The sequence below is a fragment of the Corythoichthys intestinalis genome, chromosome 15 (assembly GCF_030265065.1).
Source record: "Corythoichthys intestinalis isolate RoL2023-P3 chromosome 15, ASM3026506v1, whole genome shotgun sequence".
In the NCBI taxonomy this organism is placed as follows: Eukaryota; Metazoa; Chordata; class Actinopteri; order Syngnathiformes; family Syngnathidae; genus Corythoichthys; species Corythoichthys intestinalis.
The window spans coordinates 55117556-55137318 of NC_080409.1; the positions used below are offsets into that span (position 1 = coordinate 55117556).

At 41.4% G+C, this 19763-nt stretch overlaps 1 protein-coding gene and 2 long non-coding RNA genes across 11 annotated transcripts in view; 2 read left to right on the forward strand and 1 right to left on the reverse strand.

The window, feature by feature from the left end:
• LOC130931032 (ryanodine receptor 3-like) overlaps nucleotides 1-19763 on the forward strand; it is a 201207-nt gene that overhangs the window by 130463 nt on the left and 50981 nt on the right. For 6 of the 9 annotated variants that reach the window (XM_057859485.1, XM_057859488.1, XM_057859487.1 and 3 more), the window contains 13 exons: nucleotides 4959-5082; nucleotides 5142-5257; nucleotides 5327-5394; nucleotides 6092-6213; nucleotides 6358-6407; nucleotides 7152-7212; nucleotides 7805-8043; nucleotides 10664-10745; nucleotides 10844-10974; nucleotides 14421-14735; nucleotides 15845-16085; nucleotides 16143-16230; nucleotides 16313-16405. In XM_057859485.1, the coding sequence (XP_057715468.1) occupies nucleotides 4959-5082; nucleotides 5142-5257; nucleotides 5327-5394; nucleotides 6092-6213; nucleotides 6358-6407; nucleotides 7152-7212; nucleotides 7805-8043; nucleotides 10664-10745; nucleotides 10844-10974; nucleotides 14421-14735; nucleotides 15845-16085; nucleotides 16143-16230; nucleotides 16313-16405 (1730 nt within the window). Of the gene's footprint in view, nucleotides 1-4958; nucleotides 5083-5141; nucleotides 5258-5326; nucleotides 5395-6091; nucleotides 6214-6357; nucleotides 6408-7151; nucleotides 7213-7804; nucleotides 8044-10663; nucleotides 10746-10843; nucleotides 10975-14420; nucleotides 14736-15844; nucleotides 16086-16142; nucleotides 16231-16312; nucleotides 16406-16826; nucleotides 16842-19763 lie in introns of all 9 variants that reach the window. The other 3 variants (XM_057859484.1, XM_057859483.1, XM_057859486.1) reach the window with 1 other exon arrangement.
• LOC130931035 (uncharacterized) lies at nucleotides 169-2228 on the reverse strand. The gene is made up of 4 exons (XR_009067154.1): nucleotides 1560-2228; nucleotides 1362-1444; nucleotides 776-821; nucleotides 169-641 (listed from the first exon to the last, which is right to left on the reverse strand). It is a non-coding gene; the product is annotated as an uncharacterized LOC130931035 (long non-coding RNA).
• On the forward strand, nucleotides 11000-12649 carry LOC130931036 (uncharacterized). The gene is made up of 3 exons (XR_009067155.1): nucleotides 11000-12065; nucleotides 12131-12181; nucleotides 12573-12649. It is a non-coding gene; the product is annotated as an uncharacterized LOC130931036 (long non-coding RNA).

Genomic DNA, 19763 nt, shown 5'->3' on the forward strand with positions numbered 1-19763 from the left:
AGTCAATTATTTCTGCTTGATGGCTTTGGATTTTTTCCCCTCATTTTGTGAAACAATTGCAACTCAAAATCATCACCCAAATGTCAATTAGGGTTAGGGTTAACCCATGGCATCACTGGATCAGGGGTGCCAAACTCATTTTGGTTGGCGTGCAATTAAAAGTCACATGGGCCGGACTAGTTTATTTTTGGTCGAAAGCAGGGCTGGACTGGGACAAAAAATCGGCCCGGGCATTTTGAGCCGAGACCGGCCCACCAGGTATTGATGGAAAGACAATTAAGCCTATGAATGAAAACAAACTTTCTTGTGACAATGCTTTCACGCTGTCTTGTTGGTGTATATATACTTAAACATAAACTTAAACATACACCATCCTTCCAGTTCCAATATTCTATACAGTACTTAGCGGATATCAAAAGGCTGCATGGTCTAGTTAACCTCCTGAACAATGTACAACGTATGATGGGATCCTGAAATTAGGACAGGGATTAATACGGAATAGAGGTGAGACATGATCATTGATGAATATATTAAAATGAATAAATGACAGATTTAGTGATTTTTTCATAGACTATTTATTTACTGCATCAATAAAAGTGCAAATAAATATATCCACAGAATAGGCCCTCAAACACGGAGACCTTTAAAAAGTGAAAGGAGACAGAGGAAGATAAGTGATAAAGAATAACACTTTATGGACTTGTATGATCACAGTACTGGTTTCTAGAAAAAATCTGGGAAAATAGTTGCATCATATACTCCATATAGTACTTACTTAGGGCAAACTCCTGAACAAACAATGAACAAAGTATGATGGGATCCTGAAAAATAGGGCACAGAGTTGAGATGAATATTAAAATGTGTAAATTACAGACTGTAACTATAAAAACACAGAGCACAGACCTGTTTGTATGTCTGTACCCTCATCTGTTACCTCACTGTCAAAAAAATGTGATAAGCCCCTATTTTTCTCATGTACTGGATCACAGTACCCAGAATATTGGCAGAATTCAAATCATAATGTGTCATTTCATAGCAACTACCATGGCCATGTCCTGTATTTAAAATTTTTTTTTTTTTTTACAAGCAATCTGGGCAATTTTCTTGGAGTTGCATACACATATGCTGAAAATCGCCCTATCCTGCAATGATAAAGAATCCTTCAAAAAAAAATCCTGGATCAAGACAGTGATCCGGATCACCTCTAAATCTAAATTGAATCATCTCTTCCTTGTCCCAGAGTGGACATTTCCTGAAAATTTCATTAAGATCCGTCCATAACTTTTTGAATTGTACCGTACACAAACAAACCAACTAAGCAGAAGTAATTAAGTGATATTTTCACTGACTAATGTACTTACCATATCAATAAACAGTAACCTTGAACCTCCACTGCAGCAACACTTTGCACAGCAACACCAAATGCTTCCTCAAACATGGGAACCTTCAAAATGAAAGGAGACAGAGGTGAAAAAGAATGTCACCTGATGGACTTGCTCTGATGATCACAGTGTTGGTATTTTTACTCAGTTGAATCATGTATTCTATACAGTACTTACTTAGAGGAATCCAAAAGTCTGCATGGTCAAGTGAACCTCCTGAACAAACATAGAACATGATGGGATCCAGAAAAAAGGACAGAGAGGAACAGAGATGAGATGAATATCAAAATGTGACCACGGCAGCCTTCCAAATGGAGTGATCGACTTATCATAAATATGGTTTAACTTTGCCAATTGAGACCACTCATAAACTGTCATATAGTTGAGATTTCGCACTTTTGACAGAAGTTGGAATGGAAACTACCAGGCTAGATCTTGCCTGTGTTGTCTTTCAAAAAAAAAGTTATGTGCTCGGACGCGCCGGCGCGTCCGCTCGACCTTATAAAGTTTTTAACTACCTAACAAATACAGATAATACTTAACTAAATTAATAAAATAAAGTTACTTAAGCACTAACATAATTACAACTAGAATAGCATCATAGAAACCGTCCAGCATTAGAGAAACCCCATCATGTTAGTTTGCATGCACAGCTAGCTACATTGCTTAACGGCCTAATTATAACTACTGGCGGTGTTAAGAGTTAGCGAGCGCAATGAAAATAAACTACACCCACGCTTAATTCATATCTGAACCAGATAGACTGCAGTTCAACACTTCTTACCTGAAGTTCAGATTCCCCTCCACTCGGACCGCCGGCGGCCGCGGGTCTCTCCTCCTGCCTCCCCTTCCCCTCATCCACCTGACGGCCCCCCCCGCCATCGTAACCTGCGGTTGCTGCTGTCGCTGAAGAGGAAGCTCCGCCACCGGCAAACATCTGTGTTATTTTAACACATTTAGCGGCATCCGCATGAAGGGCTTGTCTCTTTCTATCTCTAATTTTTTCCGCGCCTCCTTTCCTTTTCTTGTAGTTATCCATTTTGTTTATCTCCTCTCTCTCTATGTCTGATTAATGTATATCTGATACCTCTGATCAAGAGGGAGGGGGCATCGGCCCTCGTTTGTAATTGGTCCAGCCCATAACCAATCTTGACTGATGGGCCGATCTACCAGTTTTGTGTACCAATGTGATTAATGCCGTTAGGTAAAAAAAATAAAATAAAATTCAGGACCGGCCCAAAATCGCCATCGGCCCACCGGGCAAATGCCCGGTATGCCCGATGGCCAGTCCAGCAGTGGTCGAAAGCTTTGACTTAGTGGCTGCTGTTGACGCCAATGGCACTGGAAAATGAACATTCACAGTCACAGCCCCTACTGTTCATCATTTATCTCCTCCCCATTAGCAATGTTTTCCGTAAATTCAACATCAACTTTCACAGCTCTACCTTACTTCGGAAGCCTCCTACTCTCTCTCGCCCACCTTGCTGACTGACCGTATTATCGAAATAAAAAAGTGGCTCACGCAAAATTTCCTCAAACTCAACAGCATTAAAACCGAGGTGCTCCTCATCGGCTCCAAATCCACCATATCCAAATACTATAGCCATCCCCCGTCACCATCGACAACTCCACTGTTTCAATTTCGTATGTGGTTTAAATCCGATCTGGTGCCACATTTTTCCAGAATGTCGCGGCGGTCTGAACCGTCAAGTCTCCCAAATCGGAATTCATGCAGCAATTACGTCATCAAAGAGGAGCAAGAGAGACAGTAGCGGTGCGGCTGTGTGTTACCGCCTAGCTTGCCTTGAACACGGCTTTTGGAGAAGGGTCGGGCTTGACAACAGTCATAAAAAACTTCAAATGGGTTTAGGAAAAGCCTGAGAATGTTTGGTTTTCTCTCTGCTCCATATGAGCGATATTTCAAGATTGCTTACACGGCCGAGAGTCGGGACGTGTGTGTGTGTGTAGAAGTATAGAAGTGTGTGTGTGTGTCACGCACGGACAGTGCGTGCTTACTATCGATCCATATAAACTTTGAATATAAGACTAAACAGGGATTATTCATGTCTGTTATTTGTGTCCTCTTTTTGGAAATCAAAATATGATCACCTTTGAATGACGTTGAGGCAGCATGTGTGATCATTTGTTTTGATGCTCCTGCGCATGCGGGGCAGTTTCCTCAGCGCAGAGTAGTGCGCATGCGGGATACTCGAACGGGCAGGCCAAAAAAAAAAAAAAAAATCGGATTTGTGCATTAAGACCTGCGGTATGAACCTAGCCTAAAAGTTGCTCTTCTTTTCCGTGGTCTATCGGTGCCAAATAAAAGCGGAAGGAGAGTTTGAATTCCGCACTTTTATTTTTGACGGCAGCGCTCTATCTGAAATACTTTATTTTTGACGACGCCACTTGTTGTGATCATAAGACTGGACTGCAAGCTTGCGTCGCGTGTGGTGAAGTATCTGTATTGTTACGTCTAATTGGTATCACGGAGTCATGTGACTATTGTTGCTGCTGCGTCTGATTGGTGAGACCGGGTGAGCCGCTGTATTGGTAAAAATAAAGATCGAAAAAAAAGGAGCGACTCTAGTGCAGCCCAAAGTAGTGGAGTAAGAGTAGCGTTTCTTCTTCACAAATCTACTCGAGTAAAAGTCAAAAGTATGGCGTGGTAAAACTACTCTTATAGGTGCATTTTTCTCCAAAAGTTTCTCAAGTAAATGTATCGGAGTAAACGCGTTACCACCCACCTCTCTGGTAGCCAACATTTTTACTCAAGTAAGACTACTGTTACTTCTAAATAGGATTACTCAAGTAAAAGTAGTCTTCCAGAAATTTACCAGTAAAAAAGTATACTCAAGTAATGAGTTACATTGCAAGTAACTGCTTAAAATGTCAGATTTTTAATAAATTTTTATTCTCAGCGCAACTTCATCGAAATGAACTGTTATTATTATTATTATTATTGTTTTACTTTACTATAACCTATTACATGACCATATGAGGCCAAAAAGATGATCAAAAATCCTCAAATTCGGATCAGAACAACACTATGAAACATCATCCGTCCAAAGAGCACGAGTGCCCTCTACTGGAGGAAAAACATTGTTACCTCTGATTGGTGTGATTGTTGCGATGTCTCATTGGTGAAACGGAGACGGCGACTGTCACGACTGGTGTAGCGAGTAAGAGTAGTGTTTGTGCCTCACAAATCTACTCAAGTAAATTTCAAAGTATTGCATGGCAAAACTACTCTAGGAAGGACATTTTTCTCAAAAAGTTACTCAAAAAAACGGTGTAAATGTAACACATTACTACACACGTGCCGTAAATTTCTTCACTGGATAATATGTCAAGGCATTTGGATGCCAAACTGAGCATGTAGGTCCATAACTGTCTCAGGTGCTTAGTTTCTGACTTCTTTTTCATTGCCTTAGGTGAAAAGTCACTCATAAAAAGTTGGCAAGGGCTTTCTTATTTGACAAAAGAAAATCACAAAATGATACGCTGCATACTGTAACCAGTGCTGTATCTCCATCACACTCTGCTTTGGCAGTGCCTAGTCAAATATTGCGCTTTTAGGTGGCGGTCCGCACCCTTTGCCGGTGCCCTACGAGTCACTGACAGCCAAGGAAAAAGCTCGCGATCGAGAAAAAGCCCAAGATCTCCTTCGCTTCCTGCAAATCCACGGCTACGGCGTCACGAGGTGCGGACACCGATTGGGCTCGTCTCGAGTCGTCGTTTGACAGGATTTTTGTGTTGCAGAGGTCTGAGGGACTCGGAGCAGGATTCCTCCTCCATGGAAAAAAGGTTCGCTTACAGGTTTCTCAAGAAGCTGCTCAAGTATGTCGACTCCGCCCAGGAGTTCATCTCTCACCTCGGTAGGATAATGCAATCATGGAAAAAAATGAACAATGTTTGAATTCTAATTTGAAGATTTATTCAACCAGAGGTCATGGCTGCCAGTGGCAAAACGGACAGGTCACCTCACGAACAAGAGATCAAGTTTTTTGCCAAAGTAAGCAGACAGTCGGACTCGGGTCGACAAATCTGACCACTCGCAACTCGGAACGCACTGGGACTAGACTCGCTTAAGACCCGAGACTCGACCGGACTCGTGAATCAATAACTCGAGACTCGGCTCGTTCCCACCTGCCAGCGATCCGTTCGGTCGCCTAGGCCGCTCTCGCCGCGCCCTCACGGAACATCAAGGTAAACAACTGAGTGTGCTTCGAGACAAATCGTGGCAACGTCAGCAGTGCCGGTTCGCAAAGCGATTCATTTTGCCTACAAAATCTTCCATTCCAATAGAAAACACCAAAAGGCAACATGCGAGACCTGCGACGCCGACATTTGCGACAAAGAAGGCACAACTTGAAACTTTGACCGCCACACCTGCACATTAGCTAACAGCTAACGTATCCCTCGAAGATAAACCGGGATAGGCAATAATGGTCAAACTAACGTGTGACTCTGCAATCTTTTGACTTGACACGGCTCGTCTTTTCAACCTTGTGACCGGGCTCGAGTCGACATGACCTCGAGACTCGACTCGACTCAATATACCCTTATGACTCGACTCGACTTGCCCACAACGGGTAAGACTCGGGACTTACTTGTGACTCGTGCAATTGTCTGAAACTAAGACTGATGCATTGACTGCGTGTGCAGCGTATATGTTAAAAAAAGCAACTCATCAGGTGTTACCTATCCAGGTTCTTCTCCCGCTCATTGACCAGTACTTCAAGAATCACTCCCTTTACTTCCTGTCGTCACCCAATCAAAATCTGAGCAGCAGCGGCTACGCCTCCAACAAGGAGAAAGAAATGGTTACCAGGTCAACACATTGCCTCGCATGCACACTTCACTCATGTGCTCAGCATGACAGTAACTGCATGACAACAGACGTTATTTACAGTTCGGCTGTTTACTCACTGTAACGTTGTCAATTCCTTCCCTTTTCTAACTTTCACACGTCCAGTTTGTTTTGTAAACTGGCAGCTCTTGTCAGACATAGGATCTCCCTCTTTGGTAAGCTGCCTCCTACTCTGTGTATACTGTATGTCGTCTGTAATGTTTTTATTATGTGTGTGGGTGTGCGCATGTATCAAGTATTTTTTGAGAGGAGATGGAGTTTGCCGTAACTCGTGTTTTTGTTAACTGATATTTTGTAAATCATTAAAAAACATTTTGGGGGAAAAAATCAGTTTCTCATGCATGCCTTGCTGACAGTATGTGTAATGCAGTAGCCTAATGCATGTGTTATGTCGGTTTGGGGTTTGCGTTATAGGTATAACCATGACAAAAGCAGTTTTCTTTGGTTTTGGGGGGGAGGGATATATAAAATATTGTAGCGCCGTGGCGACCATTATGTAAGGAAGTGCCAGCAAGAAATTCTAGCCACTTTCACCCCCGGATGCAACTTCCCCATCAATTCTTAAACCGTAAAGAGGCCAAGGAGTGAAAACATTCAGCGTAAGTCGTATCGTAATGACCAAAAATAGTTGGTTGCTTGAAAATTAGCTCGTGGAGTTTAAAAAAAAAAAAAAAAAGTATGGGCACTCACCGCCTCACGCATTCGTGCACAAACGGATACATCAGTGGAGTTGTCATGCAGGGCTACGCCATGACAATTCAGGGTTGAGTGTCTGTGAACTGTGCAAGGACAAGTACATTGGATATGATTTGAGTAACCCCGCCCGCTTCTTCTCACAAGAGTGGTAGGGGGTGCCGGTGCCTATTTCAATGTTCTCATCCTGACTGCTTATTTCCTAGGAAGTGACTCAACCACAATGGTTAGCTGTTTGCACATCCTGGCACACACACTGGATACCAGGTGGGTAATAAGACATGGCAGCGTATAAAATGATTCTCTCGTAGTGAACTCTACACAAAAGGACTCTGTTATGAATGAAGAATATCTTCAAAATAATCTTTGGCGTATCCTCATTAAAAGCATAGTTGTCAGGAAATCTTTTCTCGTGGGATAGCCAAGAGCATCCTTTAGCATTTAATGAAGCAAACAAGTTGTACGCCGCATAGCCTACAGTATGATGCCCGAGACTTCCTATGGGGCGCTTGTTAATCCGGCTCCCACACAACAAAGGCCATCCATATTGCGTCTCGCCTTTCATTTCTCCGTTCTACTGGGAGACAGCGAGCGAGGCCTTGTTATTCATTTAGCTATGTTATGAATTATGAAAACTAATCATATTAATGCATCGCATATAGAGTTTCTGTACAATGACGGCAGCAAAGTCACCTTGGATTTTCTGTACATATGTATAAATCACCCATGTTTCCGAGCTGGAAGTAGCGAGGTGGTCTCATATTTCATGAACATTCGTACGGGGAAGCGCCGTCTTATATTTTATGACCCGATCTGTTTTCTATCCGATTGCCGAAGCGGCTCTTTTCTATGGCGGCAGGACGGTGATGAAGTCCGGCTCGGAATCGGTGAAGGTCGGGCTCAGGACATTTTTTGAAAATGCCGCCGAGGACCTGGAAAGGACATTAGAGAACCTCAAACTGGGGAAGTTCACTCACTCGCGCTCGCAGATGAAAGGTGTTTCGCAGAACATCAACTACACCACGGTGGCGCTGCTCCCCATCCTGACCGCTCTGTTCGAACACATCACGCAACACCACTTTGGCATCGACCTGCTTTGTAAGTTGACCTGATTGTGAGACGTAATCAATCAAATGTTTATGCGCTACGTGGAGCAAATGTGATTCTTGACAAAAAGGAACTGCGCTGGGTGTGAAAAGTTGTTTGTGAACAGGGGCGGATGGAGAAAAATATTTCAGCGGCAGCGTTGTTTTTGTCAAAAACGACAAAATTTGGTCGACCCGCAATTTTTTCAGGACGACGGCGAGCTAAAAACGCGGCTCGGGAGACCAGAACGTAACGAGAGCGACGCCAGTTTTCGTGCCACCAAATGACGACCGGACGAAAATGCGACATACTTTCTGTCATACGTTCACAATGCGTGACATTTTCATATTGTACATGGAGTATGTTCATCGTTGTAGCGTTTGGTTCGTGTCACTCATGTAAGATCTTGCTTGTTAGCAAACACGGTAAGATGTGTTTTCTCATCTTGGCAAGAGAGAATATGCTATGCGGCTTTCGCCTTGATATGTCTGTGCTGAGTGATCATCAGACGCTAATTGTAACTCTTAGTATTGGCGTAGCGTTAGCATCACGCCGGTAACACACTAGAAAGGTCAACGTAGCGTCAACGATCCTGCCGCGATAACGCACCAGTGACGCTCGGCGTCAATTTCCATAGGAGGCATTTCACGAGCAGCGCGTCTGTGGAGCGGCTCGATCGGTTCATGCGAGGATTGCAAGATCGCGCGAGAATAGCGGGTATTTAAAGGTAATAAAACAACACTTTGCCTTTCAGACCCCGCGTATTGGCCAGCTTTCTTTTTGAAAGAACTTTTTGACAGAGGCAAATATTTCATGATGATACAATACATCATCGGTTCTTAAGACAATAAAACAATATTGTCCGACAATTCGATTCAAAGGCCTTTCATCGATTTAATACAAAATTATGAAGAGTACAATCAGATCCAATTTGCCTAGAGCAATGAAAAATACAAATCAGTTTTGATGTGTTTGACAATTTTATTGATGCAAGTTTTTCTTTTTCATAAAATGGCACATCAAAATGATCATTTTACATTTGAATCCAATGACATTCAATTGTGACTACTTATACTTTCAAGATACCAGTTTGTTAATCGATATATTGATCCACATTGACTAATTGTTACTCAATTTTGTGGAATTCAAAGATCATGCTGATGCTTTGCGAGTCGGTTGAGGGATCTGTTGAACTTTATTGACAACGTGATTTTATAGAGCTCACACAGGCGTTATCTAATGATGACTTGACATTTTGGGTCAAATCGGTCAAAATGACCGATCGCCCTGATACAGCAAACAGAAGTCTGCGTTTTCCAGGAACATTGGGTAACTCCTCGGTATACGTGACAAGAGCCACGAAACATCTTGTACAAGTAGGACAACTGCTATTTGCCTTATTGCATGAATCCATGATATTCCCTCCTTTTGTAGTTTTAACTCCAAACACAATGGCAGACTTCAACATTGAATAACCCCGTACAAAACAAAGCTTTTTCTTTTCTTTTACATTCGTGCTCGACGAAGTGTTCCGATGCTCTTCCGAAATGTCCAGCTATCGAACAGCTCGCAAAGTTTCATTCCTTGGAATCCTGATGCAAGTCGGTCCTCTTGAATGGCCATAAATCAAGTTCATAGTGCGTGATCTGATGATGATCGTCGTTGGGGGATCCGTATGCTTAATAAATTTAGGCCTTTTTAAATCTCGTTTAAAGACACACCTTTTTAGACTCGCCTTTCCCCAAGATTAGTTTAGCCTGGTTTTATTTCTTTAGGGTTTTTAATGTTTTCGGATTTTATCTGTTTTATTGTTTTGTTTGCTGTCTGACTAATCGTGATGCGTTGTTTCGTTTCCTTTTTCTTTTCTTTTCTTTTCTTCCTAATGTCATTGTATAATACTTTCCTGCCTTTTATTTACTATGTGCCATGTTTGTCTTTGTTGTAAAGCACTTTGGGGACCTTTCGGGTTTTGTAAAGGGCTATATAAATAAATTTGATTGATTGGTTGATTAATACGTTTCTGTTATCTGAAGCAAAAAAAAAAAGTCTTAAATGATTTGTTTTTGGTTGTTGTTGTACTGAAGCTTTCATATCTCAAAAAAAAAAAAAAAAGTTAGCTTTTGATGGCATTTAAGCTAGTGGACTTTTGCTTTACAAATTTATTACGGTCTACTAAAATGACATATCAATTTGACTGATTACTGATTAGACATTTAAACTCTGATTTTTGGTTCTTTTGTTGTACTTCGATCATTTTTTTAATACCGTTTGACGCTAAGCTCAGGTATTTTCAATTATTCTTAAATGCATTTATTGCTCTTGTGAAATGAAAGTGCAATTGTGTATAGTTTGAAGAAATACTCAGGGATTTTTATTTTGTATGCACATTTAATGCTCTTTTGAAAATGCAATCTTGGCGCCATTGGATAATGCAGGTTAACGTAAATGTTACACTTGTGTCTTTTCCATTTCCTAAATCAATGTTTGTTATCCGATGACTCAATGAATCGAACTACTTCATCAATAGATGAATGGATTAGTTAAATAATCGATAGCCGCAGCCTTAGCGATAGATTATGTTTTGTATTTTATCTGTTCCAAAATAATTCTGGTTTCCTCATTGCTATTCCAGTGGATGATGTCCAAGTATCATGCTATCGGATCCTGACCAGCCTGTATGCTCTGGGGACTGGAAAAAACATCTATGTAGAAAGGTATTCACGAGCCTAACTGCTATGTTACTCTACGAATATTGTGGAATGCCAGCCAGCCGGCCCTAAAAACACTGACCTTCCTTCTCCGTGTCCTCCAGACAGCTACCAGCTCTAGGCCAATGCCTGGCCACCTTGGCGGGCGCCATGCCGGTAGCTTTCCTGGAGCCGATGCTCAATATGTACAACCCCTGCTCAGTCTTTAACACCAAAAGTGGCCGCGAGCGAGCCAGTAAGTTACACGTTGCCCTCACAACGTGACGTAGCCGCGGTGATTCTTAGCGCTGCGGCGATGAATGAAAAAACAGCTTTGGATCAAATTTTGCTGCTCTGAGAATTCGCTTACTTACAGTGGCATTGTAATGGTTTGTTTTGAAAGTGTTTGCATTTAGTTTTATTGATTTGTGTAGATACACTGCCCTTTAGTGGTAACAGTGAATATGACGTAACTCATTTAAACATGGCCTAATAGTTTACAGGTGTACTGAGCTGTTTTTTTTTTTTGTTTTTTTTTGTGGGAATATGTGTTTGAATGAGCATTTTATAGCATTTTAACTAGTGGATTTTTGTATTGGCGGATCCTCATTTATGAGTTATTTTCTGTACCGTTTGAAGCTAAGCTCATATATTTTGAAATGGGTTTATTGCTCTTCCATCCACCATAGTTGGAAAAATCACTGGGAAATTTTCTTTTAATGCTCTTTTCAAAGTGCAATTTTATCCAGCCTATGTTTTACATTTACTAAACTTGAATCCGCAACGCATCAAATGTTCCCAATCCGACGATTGGAGTATTCAAACTAATTCACAGGTGTCAAACTGATTCCAGAAAGGGCCAAGTGGGTGCTGGATTGTGTTCCAACCGATACCGCGCAGAGAGTTGAACCAATGAACTTTCTGCTGAAACAAGCAGCACCTGACAATGATTCAAGGGGAACTGAAGAGCTTTTCAGATTTCGCTCTTAAGCGTTTTACTCAGTTGAATTGTATTAAATGCTTCATTCGCTCTCTCAAAAAGTCACATAAAAAAAAAAAAAATAATAATTGACCGCGTAGTTTTTGAGTTATGGCCATAGCAACACCATAGCAACGAGGGACGCGCCGTCCTGCCGACCCCTACCTCGTGACGTAACTTCCAGGAAGCCTCGCCACCACTCTGAACACGGAAATATAGCACCACGCTATCCTCGCCATATATTGCAAACATTTTCTGGGTTTTACTCGCGGGATTCGTCATGCCATCTCGATGTGTAGCGATATGAATTACTCACAGGAAGACTCGAGACTCTAGGAGTGGTCCAAAAAAAAACTTCTCCTGTAAAGGTTTGGACCGTTTTTGTTAGCATGCATACAGGTCCCCAATCGGCTCATTGTTTTCATCATTTCAGCCACGACAGCTTTGAAAACCTACAACAATGCAACCTTGGTTTTCCAAAGACGTAAGTAGAACATTAATGGCTTTTTTTTTTTGATGAACGAGGGGGACTCCTACTGCCAGTTTGTTGAAGTGCGACATTTTTTTTTATTTTTTTTTGCTGTTGGCCTGTCATGAGTAGATAGGTTGGCTGACATGTCGTCTACTCATGTGATTTTATTACTATATCAATAGGTGTTATGTAAATTCAAATGTCCCCAGCACCAAATAGGTCCTTGGCTCGTTGTTTTTATATTTCAACATCAAGGTCTGCCTATTTGAAGAGGGAACAATAGCATCAAATAGATGCTGCTATGACTGGGGCATTATTATTTGATCACCAAGAAATTATTATTAAATTAAAATTGGGATTCATCCAATATTTTCATGCTGCTGTGATTTTTTTTTCCCTCCAGGAAGCCAAACATAAAAAATTAAGTGGCGGAAACCCTCAACACGATGAAAAAAGCGTTGCAAGTCAGTTGCCACCCAGTCTCCCAAAATCAAGCGAGAGTGGGTCGAGTCATATGATGACCGAAGTGATGCGGTGTCCAGCGATGACGACTGAAGAGATCCTATGAGGCCTGCCAGATGCTGAATTTCTTCCATCTGCGACATCAGATGACGATGATTTAGGAGAAATAAATGTAGCAAATTTTGATATGAAATCATAAACTAGTCATATATACAGTACACATTTTTTAAAAGAAAAATCAAGTTACCTTCATATTTTAATGATAATGCATTATCTTTGTATAGAGAACACTTCATGCTACAGAAAAGAGTAAATACATATTTCCCACTGCCATTATCATTTTTCAATGTTGCGCTAGTCCGTTGCTATCCTAACTTTGTGTTGCTTACTAAAATTATGCTCTTTGATGCGTGCCGTTGTGTGCTTGGTATAACATGTTGTGTCACAATCTGACAACGAAAGCTAATGCTGATTCAACATAAACCTGGTATCATTTATTATTGCGGCCTATTGAATATTTTTTCAGAATGTAATATAATTACAATATATTATATACCAATAGAATACATTAAACAGTCAACAAAATGTGTCAATGTTGTTAACAATTTATGGTTTTATTTTTTTAATGAAATTCATGCCCCTGTTAGTGCTTCAGCCTCCGCAAGTTTGGCTCTCACGTCTGGGATCTCCTGATGACACAGGCATACTCTTGGAAGGGTAATTACTTGACGGTTTACAGCAACACCTGGAAAATAAAATGGTTTTGTCATTTATTTTGAAATATCAATAACATATCATTCATTTAGCCACATTTGGGCTAGCTTTATCATATTTAGATCGGTAGGAGCTGTCCCATTACCTAAAATCCAGTTTTAGCTATGTGTAGAGCATTCATTTAGCCACATTTGGGCTAGCTTTATCATATTTAGATCGGTAGGAGCTGTCCCATTACCTAATATCCAGTTTTAGCTATGTGTAGAGCATTCATTTAGCCACATTTGGGCCAGCTTTATCATATTTAGATCGGTAGGAGCTGTCCCATTACCTAATATCCAGTTTTAGCTATGTGTAGAGCATGGAAAAATATACAACCATGTAATCGCATTCTAATAAAAAAATCACGATGCTGGATTTACCACTCACTCTCCCGTTCGTGAAGTGTCGAGCTGTCAATTGGCGTCATGACGCCATCTGCTGTGTCAAGTAAATCGCTGTCATCTGACGCCTCAGGTTCAAACATGTAGGGATTAATTGTAGTTCATCTTTCCTGGGAGCCTTTGCCATCGGTAGCGTCACGAAAGAGCGATCCTGAATGGTTACCTTTGGTGGAAATATCACTGACATCGTTGTTGCTGCTATGTTAGCTGTGAGTAGTCTTCTGTTGCCTACGTCACACTTCCGGGTTTGCGAAGGGACCATTAACGGAGTGCAAAAAACCTAAAAAAACGCAAATTATCCTTACAATTACGTGTTGATAATGTCATGGTTGTTTTGACGAACTTGTCCCAAGTTTATATTCATAAAATTACACCAAAATCCGGAAAGGTCTTCAGTTCCCCTTTAAGTGATTACACATGTAAAAGATGTGATTGGTATAAAGGTATCCTCTTCATTGGTTGGAAAGGAAACCTGCACCCACTTGGCCCTTTCTGGAATCAGTTTGACACCTGTGAACTAATTGATAGATGAACAGATGAGTTAAATAACGGATAGCTGCAGCCAGCCCCAGTGATTCTGAACAAGATGCGTTGAGCTGGATGTTGCTCTAATAACACACTGGTGTCTTCAGTCCTGGGCATTCCGGATTCGGTGGAACGAATGTGTCCCGGGATTCCCCGGCTGGACGGTCTCATAAAGGACATCGACGACATGGCCGAGTCTGGAGCGCGTTACACAGAGATGCCCCATATGATTGAGGTCGTGCTGCCCATGCTTTGTAACTACCTGTCCTATTGGTGGGAGAAGGGGCCTGAGAACCAGCCAGCCAGCGTGTGCTGTGCCACTGTCACCTCAGAGCACCTCAGCCTCATTCTGGGCAACATTTTAAAGATCCTCAACAACAACCTGGGCATCGACGAGGCCTCGTGGATGAAAAGGATTGCAGGTGGGCACCTTACCCGCATTTGCATATCCAGTTAGAAACTAGTATGCTTGTCATACTCTACTCAATTGGCTTCCAAAAATGAAGAGCCACTTTGATTCTTGATTTTATATATACTGTACAGTACGTTGTTTTTGCTTAGAATGATTACACACTAGTGTACATCTCAAAGTTCAACAAGTGTCGCATTTTCATTTGGCTATAATCTCCATAACATGAAATGTATGAGTTTAATCAAAATTCTGTGTTCTGAGGTTGATTCTCCATAATTGACTACTAACTAGAGTATTCCGATAATCATTTTTCAAAACCGATATCCCAATGTTGTCCAACCCAAAAATCCGATATCAAACCTGCACCGATATATGCGGTCGTGGATTTAACATACGTATTAGTATGAATTGTATGGTGATGCTCCAATGGATGCTTTAATGATGATAAATGTAACAACTCCAGTTTTATAGATGAAATAAACATTTTGTGAAAAATACAAACAACTTCAACTGACGTTATTGGAGTTGATGTCCCAAATAAATGGAAATGATCCAAATTGTCCGCAATTAAACAAAAGCAATCATTCCCAATTAAACGCGTTTACACAAGTTACCACAAAGAGACAATAGACTAAAGCATTACAAATACAGGCAAACATTCATAGGACGTGCCAATGCAATGACAAGTCTCAGGATGCATTTTGCTGGGCTTTTGCGCCTATTTTTAATGATACTGATGCGTTTGATTACTTGGTGACTATTTCTTTCTGGTGACGCAGTACTTATATGTGATGAGTTTATAATTCACTATTATTGTGGTCACCTGTCAGTGCCGACCCCGCCCCATTCTAACACCCGAAGTAAATCCAACAATTATGCTAGTAAATATTGTAAGACAAAGTGATGTGGTTTACTTTGTCATTTTCCGACTTCCTTGTTCAGTTTTACAGTGCACTTCATTTTCGCAATGACCATAAACCACTTGACTTGCTATATCTTTGTTGATGAAGAACTGTTTGTTTGGAGTCTAGCAAGGGTAGTAATCATTCATATTCACGACAGCGAATCAAACGATAAGAAACACAATCTGTTTTGTGGTTCACATTTTTGCTTTTCCAGTGTACGTCCAACCCATCATCGGCAAAGCTGGCAACACCCTGCTAAAGAGCCACTTCCTGCCCACGCTGGAGAAGCTGAAGAAAAAAACGCTGAAGGTAGTAAGTGAAGAGGAGCTGTTGAAGGCAGACGGCAAGGGAGACACTCAGGAAGCTGAACTGCTCATCCTGGATGAGTTTGCTGTGCTCTGCAGGGACCTTTACGCCTTTTACCCCATGCTCATCCGTTACGTAGACAATAACAGGTGAGAATGAGATCTTTCGGGTGGACGAGGTCAGCGTCGAATGTCCCTCTGCTTCAGGTCCAGGTGGCTCAAAGAACCGGACGCCGACTCGAACGAGCTCTTCAAGATGGTTGCTGAGATTTTTATCCTCTGGTGTAAATCGCATGTAAGATGGCAGCGATCATAAAAAAATCTCAATACATTTGTTTGGGTAAAAATTCATCCATTTTGATTTTCTGTTTTTATAGAATTTCAAACGAGAGGAGCAGAACTTTGTAGTCCAGAATGAAATCAACAACCTTTCCTTCTTGACTGGAGACAACAAAACAAAGATGTCAAAGGTTTCTTTCTTCCGTATTACTTACTTTAGAGTGCTATAACATAGAATTACAAATAGTATAACAAATAGAAATTTATACAGCTTCATTAAACAGACAAAATTTTGCCCTACCTAAAGTATTTTTCACCATAATCGTTTTTGCAATGTTGTCCTACAGTATATAATATTGTAACCGCTTGAGTGTAACGATTATTTGTTTCCGTTTTTGAATTGAACTTCCAATTTTCTTATTCATTCAGATGCACCTGGAGAACAGTCCCCCCCCCCCAAATTGCCTTGTTGTTTTTGGCAGCCCTTGGGATTTTCGTCTTAGTAGTTTGGACAAAAATACTTCCTCGTCTTAGTCATTTCAAAATATTTTTGTTTTCTCTCTCTCTGTCTCTCTCTCTCTCTCTCTCTGTCTCTCTCTCTGTCTCATACAGTCCTTTAAGGAAAAGGTAGTGTGCGGCAATGCATGTTTACATGACAGCTCAAATGTGCCTCTGTGCTTTATCAGTTTTAGTCAAGTCTTATTGTTGTGTCCCGATTTCATTTGTGTCTTCAACTCCTGTGACCAGAGGTGGGTAGTAACCCCTTACATTGACTTTTGGAGGAAAATAGATGTGCATCTAAAAGTAGTTGTACTACACCATACTTTGACTTGAGTAGATTTGTGAAGAGGAAACACTACTCTTACCTTCGCTTCTTTGGGCTACACTAAAGTCTTTATTTTTCCTCTTGATCCTATATAATAGATTTATTTTTGCCAGAGATTCCGAAAATGGCTCCTTTCGCCGCCAAGACGTCGAACAATTATCACACGACTCCATGATTCCAATCAGAAGTAACAATACAGTCAGATGATAACACACAAGGTAGCGATCGGAAGTACTAAAATGACACCGTCCTCCTCAATCACGCGGCGTATTTAAAATGACTAAAAAGACTCACTATAACGTTGATCTCACGATATGCCGATACAACAATTATCCATCTATTTGTTAGGAAATCATTCTGGGATATTGTACTAAACAACTAATAAACAGAAAAGCAAGCAATTTTCTTCCTTCTGCTGTGAACTAAAATGAGTTTATTACTAGTCATCCGCCGCCGCGACCCTCCCAGTTCAAACGGATAGGACGTCTATGCACGTCAATGGCAGACATTTTGAATGCTTCAAAATGCACGTCGTTTCACGTCGAGTTTCGCTGACCTCCTTTTCCTTTAGAACATTAAAGGGTCACTTCCTGTTGATTTTGGGTAACTAAACTCAAGAATGTCCCCAAATCAATGTTGTTTTTGGCAGGCCTTTTCATTTTCATCTTTGTCTTTTGGGCCATAATACTTATTAGTCTTAGTCATATTTTAGTACTCTCAAAATGTGTTTGTCTTCACTTAGTTTTTGTTGACGAAAACTCAAGACTAATTTCGTTTAGCTATAGTCGACGTTTACTAAAAATGTTTTCGTCTGTAAAATAAAAAATAAAAAAAACTCCCAAAATAAAGGTTTCCAGCTATTTCGAATGAACATTGACAGACAAGCACAAGAACACTCAGCAGGAAAACACATTATTTTGAGTTAATTATACCCACATGGACGCCATCTACTGTATGTTAAAAAAAAAAAAAAAAATTGTCCAAGAGGACAAGAGCTGTTAGCATTAGCTCAATGTTAATGCAACAAGTTACATTTAGTGTGTGATGATCACTCAGCACAGACCTTTAAAGGGTAAAGCAACATTGCATATTTTCTCAAACCAAGATAAGAACAAATCTTACAGTGTGTGCAAGCCTGCACGTAGACAAGGGGGGGAGGGGTCACACGAGCGACACGACTAAACACTGCTACCATGCGTGCTAACTGCGCATACGATGTGAGAAAATGTCACACGTTGTGAACACGTGACGGAAACTATTGCTCATTTTCGTCTCGTTCTCGTCTCGTCAGACGAAAACTGGCACTCGCCTCGTTAGGTTTTAGTCTCCCAAAACACATTTTTCTCTGCTTTTCACTCTCTACACCTCTGACCGCTCATCGACCCACCTCTCAAATAAAATCGTTGTTTGCCGATGACACCACCTTGGTCGGCCTCATTTCTGGGGATGAGAAGAGGTTGAGAGACGGGCAATGCGGTGTTCGGAGAACAACCTCCTTCTGAACGCCACAAAAACCAAGTAAGTCATGCTTGACTTCAGAAAGAAAAGCACAGACCCAGGACAGCTTACCATCAATGGGGACTGCGTGGAGAGAGTCAATTCTTTCAAACTACTGGAGGTGCACATTCCCGACGACCTCTCCTGGTCTGCTAATACCAGAGCAGCGGTAGGAAGGGCCCGGCAGCGACTCCACTTCTTGAGAGCGCTCAAGAAAACCCACCTGGAACAGAAGCTGCCGGTGTCCATCTACAGAGCCGCGGTGGAGAGCGTACTGCATCACGGTGTGGTATGCTGGGTGCACAGCAGCAGACGGGAGATCCTTACGGAGAGTCGTCGACACAAGGCCGGAAGATCATCGGCTGCCCTCTGCCCAGTCTCGAGGACACGGTCTCCTCTCGCTACCAAAAAAGAGTCGATAACATTATGAAGGAGCTTTCTCATCCCGGCCACCGCCTCTTTGACCCGCTGCCCTCCGGCAGACGCTACAGGACCCATAAAATAAGGACTAACAGGCTGAGGGACAGCTTCCTTCCTGGGCCATTACTGCCCTAAATAAGCACAAAAAACGGAACTCCCCATAAACGCTCTCCAACTGGTGTTTGTAACCTGCGCTAAACTGTCAACCTCTAGAAAATGTTAATTCACATTTTATTCTTGTTTTGCACAAATGACGCTGCTAACTTCAGGACCGTATTGCACTGTTCCTGTGTTGCACATACAGTATTTCAGTCCAAGCAAGCAAGCTATAATTACTCACTTATAGCCCTAGACTATATATTATTTTATATCAATCTAATACCTGTACTGCAGTGCCACATCTAATTATGTTGCTGATATTGTCCTTGCTGACACTGACAATATTCCATATTACATAGTGCTATTCTATGTTTAGCTGGTCATCGTCATGAAAAAAAAATGTTCGTTGACCAATTATTGCCATTGTTGATGAAAACAACACTGTCCCAAACAAATAGGAATGGACTCAAAATCAACAAGAGGTCACCTGTAAATGCCCTAAAATAAGCAGGAAGTGACCTGTAAATGCCCGCAAGACTAGCTGCGAATGCTCCTGCTTCGGTGCTAAACGTCCGATCCACTCAAAATGAATTGGAGGTCTAGCCCCGTCAATGGCAGCTAACACTATTCTAATTGAAGATTTATCCATTCTTGATGGGAGCATATTGATAACCTATTCAGCTATAAAGTGTCATATATCTCCATCC